Below are 9,375 nucleotides of genomic sequence, written 5' to 3' on the forward strand. Positions count from 1 at the left end.
AGTGATGTTCTCATGAAGCTCCTCGGTCTCTGAAGCACAATCTCTTGTTCCACTACCACTGTCACTGTGGAGTTGCTGTTCCTATTCATTTAATAACTTCAACTAGTTGAACTTTTTTTTTTTAACTAAACTGAAGGGCTGCCTCCCTCATATCCCACAGCAGTGAGTTCTACAGGTGAGTTAGTGTACTGTGAGAAAGGGTAAGTAGCACCAACTGACTCACCTTCTTCCTACCACTTGCTATATTTTATATCACTGTCGTATGAAAGCTACCTACGAGGTGATGAGACGGTTCTCCAGTGGCCCGGCCGCATCATACATGGCCAGCCGGTCCCTGCAGTCCGGGAGGGTCCACTCCAGACGTAGTTTGATCATGTGGCCTTTGGGACCACGGAGGTGCCAAAGACAACTGGAGGCCAAGTAGTCAGGGCCCTTCAGCCTGAGGACTTCCTCCGCCCTGATGTGGCTGTACCTGTAGCAACCTGAATCCATGAGACAAACAGAACCCCAGAGTGCTGTTAGCTGAGTGTCAGGGAAGGGGCTCTTGCTAGCAAGATACCCTAATGATGACCAGTAAAGCCACTACTACAGGGTTAGGTTCTGGGTTAGCCCAGTTCCTCCCAGTGATCTCACTTTACTTTCACACTTTACCTAGTTCCTCCCAGTGACACCAGTCCCCTCTCACTAGCTACTCTAAGCTAATTATCGCCTTCTTCTAGGCAGACTCTCATTCTTATATTTCTCTTCTGTTTGACCCATTTTCCCTGTTCCTGGCCCCATCCTCCACTTACTGTGTATCCCACTTAGAGCACACACTGCCTGTTCTCCTACTGACACTTCTAATTCTCTTTGGGTTGGCAGCTCTGAATGGGGATTGTAAGTGAAGGGAAGAGTGAGTTTCCAAGTGCACACCATGGATGCACACGCAGAGCCTGAGCGCAAATGGCCAGCTATTAGCCAGAGAGTTTGTGACACTGGGTTAAATGTTCAAAAAGCACCTATGTGATTTAGGCACCTTAGCCCAGATCCTCAAAGATATTTCAGTGCCTAATTTCCATTGAGATAAATACCAAACAACTCTGAGGATCTGAAAGTCAATGGGATTGAGGCTGCTAAGTCACAGTGGTGCTTTTGAAAGTGTTATTCACTGTGTGCAGCATCCGTGCTTCGTGAATACAATCCTCTTCCCCTCATTTTCCTTGATCTCACATCTCAGGACAGTAAACCATAATTCTGATCCCTCACCAAATCCCCCCAAACAAAATGAACTCAAAAACCAAGGGAAAGGATGGCCTACCCAGAGTGGATTTCAGCACTATTATGTCTTTCACACTGGATTCTGTTGGAAAGGAAATATATAAAAGAAAGAAAAAAACCATAAGAATCTGTAGTACCTAAAATCTAAGCTGCAGGATGGGCCCCTCTCCTCCTTCCTGTGCCCAGTGGTCCCCCCCATCAAGCACTACCCTGGGTGCCTTCGTTCCTTACTATGCCTGTTATCAAGATCTTCCTTGGTCACCTCCTCTATCTCCCATTCCTCCTATCCTCGTCCAACCTATCCTGGGCCCTGTCCCTCTTACCCAGGATGCCCCAACCTGCCATGAACCTCTCTCCTTCTTTGCTTGGCCATCATCTGGTCCTCTCCCAGGCATGTTCTCTTCTTCCCACCCAAGTCAGTCATTAACCTAGGCCCCCATTCTTTATCCACACCCCAAGTGGCCTTAGGCCCTTCCCCTCCTAACCATGCTCATTGTCAAGCACCAGTACCTCAGGGAAGTGCCTTGGTTCCCAGGCCTCCCAAGGCTCTACCCTGGCTACCTGCCTGTGACCCAATCCACTTTCCTCCTTTCTTCTCTCTTACTCTAGATGGAAAGAAAGTCCCTTGGGGTGAGCAGAGATGTGGGGATAGAAGGATCCAAATCCCAAAGGGGATTGGGCTCTTCTCACTCAGGGCCTCAAGGAGGGGGGATTCTTTCCAGTGACTTCAGTGGGCTTTGAATCTGCTGTCAAAGAGGGTTATGAAGGGGGAAAAAACAACTGAAAATGTGAGGATAACAGGGAGGATTGGTACAAGTGACCACAAGCTATGTGAGTTTGGCACAGTGAATAACTAGGTTAACAGAATACTGCAGTCCAAAGGGATTCTTTAACAAGAAAATCAGTTATGGGGAATTAAGAAATTTGGGGCCCTCTTCTTCCTGTTGCAGGATATGAATAACTTCCATTGAAAACAGTGGGAGTTTCTTGTAGTCTCTGAGAGACAGGGATGGAGAGAGAACAAAGCCCCCAGGGAGTGATGTCCAATAGATGGAATATTGAACTGCTCTATAAAATGTCCCTTTAAAAAGGAACATAAAGAGAGGACAATCCACAACCCTGTTTAAAAAAATAGTGTCAGATTGTGGTTGGCCCATTTAGGGGAGTTGGGCCCAGCCCCAGCTGTGACTGATCAGCTCCCTCCCAGCTCATGCTAAGAGGCAAGTGATCAGGTGATAATTTGTAGATCACCTGGTCCTCATAAAGGCCAGCAAGAGCTTTGTTGAGTGGAGGGCTGCTGGTGGGTGGGACGATTGTGGTTTCAGGAGTTCCTAGGGCAGAGGAAAGAGGCCAGGTTATATATGATTCCTAGGCAGATGGCCTGCTGAGGGTAATTCTATAGGGAGTAGATTGGCTCCTAAAGAAGACCTTGAGTCAGGGTGAAAGAATGTGGTTGATATTTTTGAACTTGTGTTAAATAGATTTTATTCTGGAGAAATAAAAATGAGTTCCTGAAAGAAAAGGGGCTGAAATCCTGTGGCTAGAGAGAGATTGCGGGCTTACAAATAGCTATTAGTAAAAAAGTGAGAGAAGACTTGGAAGATCTGACCACATACAAATCAGTGAGTTGATAAAATAGGCACCCTATGATAAAGAGAGGCAGCTAACAAATTTAGTAATATTAAGAGTCTTCACATAGGAGCATTTGGCTGAGGATTTTAAAACACTTTACTGCTGTCAATTAATTACACCTCAACAAGCTGTGAGGTTGGAAAGTGTAAAGGAATTATTAACTAACATTTTATTCCCACTTTACAGATGGCTAAACAAAGACATAGATTAAGTGATTTGCCAAGGCAGTGTCTGTCCCAGGGATAGAATCCTGGGGTCCTGATTTTTGCCCCCTGCTCTAGGCGCTAGACATACTTCTTCCCAAACTCAAATCTTACTCAACTACAGACCTTTACTTTTGAAATGTCATGGAGAAACAGGGAAACCCCAATAGATCATCATGGCCAATAGAATTGAGCAAATCTAACTTTAGACCCTAATAAAATAATGAACAAATGTGAAGGGAATGAGAGGAAAAAACTGGAAACCTTTAGAAGATAAGGGGACTGACAAACTTGATTGCTTTTTTTGATAGAATTACTAAATTAGTGGATAAAGGGAAAACAGAAGATGCAATATAGCTTGATTTTTAGTGAATCATTAGGCATGTTTCATGAAATCTTAATTTAAATTGGCTTGAATGGGAGCCCTGTCACATACAGTGCACCAGAAACTGAAAAGCTGCAAATAAAAAATAATTATAAATGGCAATTTATTAAACGGAAAGAGGTGTTCAATGGGACGTTAGGTTTGGTCTTATTTAACATCTTCGTTAATGATCTGGAAGAGGGAGTAAAAAGCATTTTAATGACATTCCCCAATACTAAATTAAAGAAAACAGCCATGAGAACAGAGAGAAAAAGACCTTGTGAAGTGAGAAATAGAGTAGGGCTATACCAAAATAAGATTAAGCTGGGTAAAATGCTAGCTAATATATCTAGGCGGAAATGGTTGGAAACATGTTATTTAATGAGAAACTTGGAATTGGCACTAGTGAAAGAGACCCTAGGAGTAACAATGATAGCAAATTAGAGATGAGTTTGCAATGCAATAGGGCAAAATTTAAACAAACAAACAAACAAACACAGTTGTTGTGGGCTCTATGCACAGAGGTATCGCATCACAGAGCAAGGAGGGAGCAATCACACGTTGGGCCTGATCCAAACCCCAGTGCCATCAATGGCATTTTTTTTCCCCACTGACTTAATGGACTTTGGATCAAGGCCTATAAAAGACCTGAAATATCAAGGGCAGTTGCCAGGCCCTCCCAGGACCCTTTAACAAGCCATGATCTCTATTTTGTGCACTGATTTAAAAAAAATCTTGAAGTCAATATAAGGAATTGAAATGATGGAAATATGACAAGCATCATGAAGCAGAAACAATTGTAATCTAAGTATGTTGCATTCAGTTCTGTTCTCAGTCTATCAGAGAGTGGAATAGTCTCCCAAGGAATGTCATGGAAGCCCAGTTGCTTGGGACATTGGAGTAAAGCTACAAAGCATATAGTGCAAGGAACAACTCTGTGTTTGCCAAAACTGAAGGAGGAGGCAGAGGAAAGGACAAGATGCTACCTAGTCAGTCACTGCCATCTCTTACTCCATGAGTCTATAATTCTTCAGGGGAATAACCAAACTTCATTAAAAGTGTGTCCTGTACAAGGAGGAAACACTTGTAATTCATTCCCCTGTCCTATTCTGTCTTCTGCCTTTCCCTCTAGCATACATTCTACCCTTCCTTTATTTTTCCTCTTATCCCCCTTCCTCTCCCCTCTTTAACACACTCCTCTCCTCCTTTCCTCTCTCCTTCCCTTTCAGTAATGCCATTCAGTCTAGCCTCTCAGCCTGCCTGCAGCAACTTATAGGCTTCAGCCCCTAATCCTGAAAGTTTAGGTCACACTTGGGTGGCTGATACTCACCCAGCAGAACCAGAGAGTCTGGATCGACCTTGTACTCTGTCTGGTAGGAGAAGCGGCTTGTACCGTTGGCGCTGGAGAGAAGCTCTCTGCAGAGAGTCATGTTCACCCTCTCAGCAGTCATCTCCTTGTGCTGACTCTCGGGGACTTGAAGGGCGAACCAGAAGAAGATGATCAGGGACCCCTCCCTAGCAGGGAGATATCACATTAATTTCCTTCATCCTTTTCATTTCAAGTGAGTTCAGCACTGGTGAGAGTCACCTCACTGACAGCCCTGGAGACAGATGTCCTCCTCTCTTTAGCTGCAGAGCAGACACATCAGTGCAAACGTCCCAAAGCACACTGCCCCACCAATGTGCCTCAGTCCCGACCTAGAAAGGGCACCTTTAGTGGAAAAGAAGAGCCAGTGGGTCCATGGTCCATTCAATAGTTGGTCTTTCTGCTGAGGAAGCCATCTTGTGCCACTGGTAATGGTGGGTTTAATTATCTGGACACTTGCCCATTAGAAACTAAAATTAGATCATTAAACTTTTTTATAATCCACTTGAATGTGCTTCAGGTGGAAATGACTTGTGGTCACTGTTGACATAGATTGAAAACGTTGATCTTTAAGGCTCCATGTCCCATCTCCCAGTAGTGACAAGTGACTGATGCTAGACTCTGTTCAGCTGATCAGAATGAGCCTTTAATCCTGTGCAGGGACCACTGATACAGTGCAGGAGATCACAACCACGGTAGTTTGTCAGCTGAATGACAGAGAAAATGGACTGAGCTGGGGAGCCTGAGTGAAAAAACGTGAATGAAACATTTTCCTGCTGGAAAAAGTTTTTTTTTCTGAAATAGAAATTTTCTGAGGGCAAAGATTGCTGTTGACGTAATTTGCCATTTGGGAAAATCAAAACAAAATGTTGGGATCATGTTGACACTAATCTCCACATCTGCCCTAGCCACCACAGTGCCCTGAGGCAGCTGTAGTTCCAGGTCCCTCCTACTCCACTTCTCCCTTATGGGCCCTGCCCCATGCAGAACTACATCTCCCAGGATGCATCATGGTCTTTGTGGCATTTCATTTTGTGTTGACAGTATGAAATGAAACATTTCGATTCAAGAATGTCAAAACAGTCTTTCAATAGAAAATGCTGAGACTAAACCGTTTGACATTTCCTAATTATTTTTTTCTGGACTTTTCATTCCATAAGAAGTTTTCATATTTTGACTTTTCATCTCAGTTGGGGCTGAAAACAAACGTTGAATTATTGGAATTTCCTGTGGGATGGAAATTCCATTTTTCAATCAGCTTTAGTCCAGAGCCCATGTGGAGTAAGAATGGAGGTTGCAGCAGCTCTTATCAGATGAACAGATGGCTACTGAACAAGATCACAACTTAACTATAACTTTCACATAGGACAGGAGAGACAGAGTCCTGAAAAGCAAACAAATGTGGATGTAACACTCACCCGAAGGCATATACTGTGCTGGAGTTGTAATATGGATCCAGGTCTGTGACACGAATAAGTTCCCTCAGCTGTAATAAGAATGCCAACTGATAACTAGCCAGCAAGAGTACAACAGCAAACTTCCCATGGAACCCACCCAGTGCTCCAGCCCCCTCTGTTTTGGTATAACCCACCTAGTCTTCCATTCACAGAAGCACCTCTGGCCCATTCCCCGACTCAGCCTCAGACCCCACACATGAAACCACCCTCACCATCTTCTGTAGCTTTGCTGACTCAATCCAGAAGGCTCTGGATTCTGGCCGTCCAAGGTCCAGGGAGTACTGACAATTGAGGATCTGGAGGCTGCCGGAGTAGAACTGCAGGACGGTTGATTCCAAGTGTCGTGGTCTGTAGTCTGACAACAAAAGACACAGGCAGATTAACCCATGGATGTGAAGGACAGAGGGCTCTTTGGGTGGGTGAGGGAACTTAGTTAACTCCCTAGGGAATCAGCGCACAGATGGTTGACCCATGGTGACCCATCCAGGAGTCACCGATTCTCTTTGTCATCTAAATCGACTTCCTCCTTGCTAGGACACATGAGCACCAGCATAAAGAACAAAACACCTTAGAACTGTTACCTAGGAAATACCAGGTCAGCGCTCCAGCTCCAGCCAACAGCACAAGGACTATCCAGAGGGGTGCATAGCGCAGGCAGTCGCGAGCCTTGCTCTTGGGTTCATCCTCAGATGGGGTGTTTGCATCTTCCTCAGCCTCCATCATGGGCATCTAGTCAGGCAGCAGACCAAGGATCAGGCTGTATTATCTTCGCATCCCTCACTCCCTTCCTATGTGTCCTTTATCATCTATATGCTCCTCTTCCTATTTGTACATCCCCTTGTTATCTATGCATAGGGCCCTATCAAATTCACGGCCATGAAAATCACGTCACAGACTGTGAAATCTGGTCTTTTCTGTGCTTTTACTCTCTACTATACAGATTTCATGGAGGAGACCAGCAATGTCTCAAATTGGGGGTCCTGACCCAAAAGGGAGTTGCATGGGGGTTGCAATATTGCCACCCTTACTTCTGCGCTGCCTTCAGAGCTGGGTGGCCGGAGAGCAGCGGCTATTGGCTAGGTGCCCAGCTCTGAAAGCAGCACCCTGTCAGCAGCAGCACAGAAGTAAGCGTGGCAATACAATATCGTACCATCTCTGAAGGCAGAGCCGCCGCCAGCAGCAGCGCAGAAGTAAGGATGGCCTGGTATGGTATTGCCACCCTTCCTTCTGCCCTGCTGCCTGCAGAGCTGGGAGGCCAAAGAGTGGTGGCTGCTGACTGAGGGCCCAGCTCTGTATGCAGCAGCCTAGAAGTAAGGATGTCAATACCATACCAGGCCATCCTTACTTCTGCGCTGTTGCTGGTGGTGACTGTGCCTTCAGAGCTGGACTCCTGGCCAGCAGCTGCCGCTCTCCAGCTGCCCAGCTCTGAAGGCAGCACCGCCACCAGCAGCAGTGCAGAAGTAAGGGTAGCAGTACCACAATCCGCCCCCAACACACACAACATCTTTGCAACCCCTCTAAAATAACCTTGTAACCCCCCCACAAATCCTTTTTTGGGTCAGGACCCCTACAATTACAACACTGTGAAATTTCATATTTAAATAGCTAAAATCATGAAATTTACGATTTTTAAAATCATATGACTATGAAATTGACCAAAATGGTCCCTGAATTTGGTAGGGCCCTAGCTATGCCAAATCCCTAGGACCTTGCTCATTGCTTACACAAGCAAAACTCCCGTTGCCACAGGAATTTATTCGGTCATTACTTAGGCAGAAGCTGAATGAGACCTTTAGGATCATGCCCTATCCATCCTCCTGCTGGCTCTGTGCTCCTAGTGTCTGTAAGTCCTAACTTTTTAATACATTCCCCAGCATACCTGTGTCTGCCTCCAAATGTCACTGAATGCAACAGCATCACCTAAGCAGACCGCTGAGCTCCAGGGGTCTGCAAGGCAACAGGAATGCTTTCAAATGCTGCATAACCCACTCTAAAGTACCTCCTTGCTACCCCACCTCTCCCCACTCCCCACTGATAGATACTAGGGAGCGGTGACTCCCCAAAGGTAATTCAGCCCTCTATCTTCCAGATCGCCATCTTTACCCTCCTCCCACAACACTTGATTGTCTGACTTATTCTTGCCTACTCCCCTTCCTGTAATTGCCCGTGATTCTCTGCTAAGAAGTACCGTAGCCTACCAAGACTGGATGCTCCTGGGCTGGCCTCCTCGGACACTGTCCCTCTACTGTCCCTTAAGAGGCCCAGTGAAAGTCCTGTCACCCAATAACATTCTAGCAGAGGCCAAAGGATTTGCATGTTTCCTTCACTGAGAAGCAACGTATGAGTGTGCATGGACATGAATGTGAGGGAGTGTGCGGGGGTGTCAGAGAGTGCCTGAGTGTGTGTTAGCATGTTCCAAAGTATGTTTACATGGTGCTCTGCCTGCCTGGAGGACACACATGTGTATGTTAGTGAGTTATGTGCATGCATGGGGCTGTGCCTGTGTGTTAGAGTGTAGGGGTGAGGGGTGCATGTGAGTGCCTGTTAGAGGAGGTCCCTAGGGGGCTGAAGCGTGTGCATGCACATGTATGTGCACACATGGAAGTCTGTATTAATGTGTGTGCTGCATGACCATATGAGAATGACAAAGGGCAGCCAGCATTCCTTATTCACCCCATACTGAGGCTCCTCCCAACCCTCAACTTTGCTCCTCAAATACAGAGACACATGTAAAGAGTGTTTAAAAAAAAGCAACTCAATGGAAACATCTAACTTAACAAGAGCGGGCACAAAGACAACAATGAATCCATTAACACCACCACTTCCTGTCTCCTACAACCCTCTCACATGCAGTAGAGATTGGAGCTCTTCACTGCGATCTCCTTTCACGTTCCTCAGGGGTATCCCCCTGCCCCAGAGCAGGAGGGAGGAGGCGAGGGTCTCTACTCCACCTTCAAGGGATTCCTTCAAAACAACAGCCGCATAAAGAACCACAAACTGATCAAAAAGAGCCTCCCTTTGCTAGAAGATCAATTCTAGGCACTGGGGTTTTCCCCAAAGCTACAGACCTACCTTTGAAACCTCCGGCTCTGCGTG

At 46.0% G+C, this 9,375-nt stretch overlaps 1 protein-coding gene across 5 annotated transcripts in view; it reads right to left on the bottom strand.

The window, feature by feature from the left end:
• Positions 1 to 9,375, bottom strand: part of TMPRSS6 (transmembrane serine protease 6) — a 31,760-nt gene extending 22,385 nt beyond the window's left edge. For 2 of the 5 annotated variants that reach the window (XM_039518229.1, XM_039517946.1), the window contains exons 1-7: positions 9,127 to 9,296; positions 6,861 to 7,008; positions 6,492 to 6,634; positions 6,241 to 6,308; positions 4,787 to 4,971; positions 1,298 to 1,339; positions 278 to 482 (exon numbers count right to left, since the gene is read on the bottom strand). In XM_039518229.1, the coding sequence (XP_039374163.1) occupies positions 278 to 482; positions 1,298 to 1,339; positions 4,787 to 4,971; positions 6,241 to 6,308; positions 6,492 to 6,634; positions 6,861 to 7,008 (791 nt within the window). In that variant the 5' untranslated portion in view covers positions 9,127 to 9,296. Of the gene's footprint in view, positions 1 to 277; positions 483 to 1,297; positions 1,340 to 4,786; positions 4,972 to 6,240; positions 6,309 to 6,491; positions 6,635 to 6,860; positions 7,009 to 8,158; positions 8,226 to 9,126; positions 9,297 to 9,351 lie in introns of those variants that run through there. The other 3 variants (XM_039518097.1, XM_039518166.1, XM_039518026.1) reach the window with 3 other exon arrangements.

This window comes from Mauremys reevesii, linkage group 1, assembly GCF_016161935.1.
Source record: "Mauremys reevesii isolate NIE-2019 linkage group 1, ASM1616193v1, whole genome shotgun sequence".
NCBI classification, from domain to species: Eukaryota; Metazoa; Chordata; order Testudines; family Geoemydidae; genus Mauremys; species Mauremys reevesii.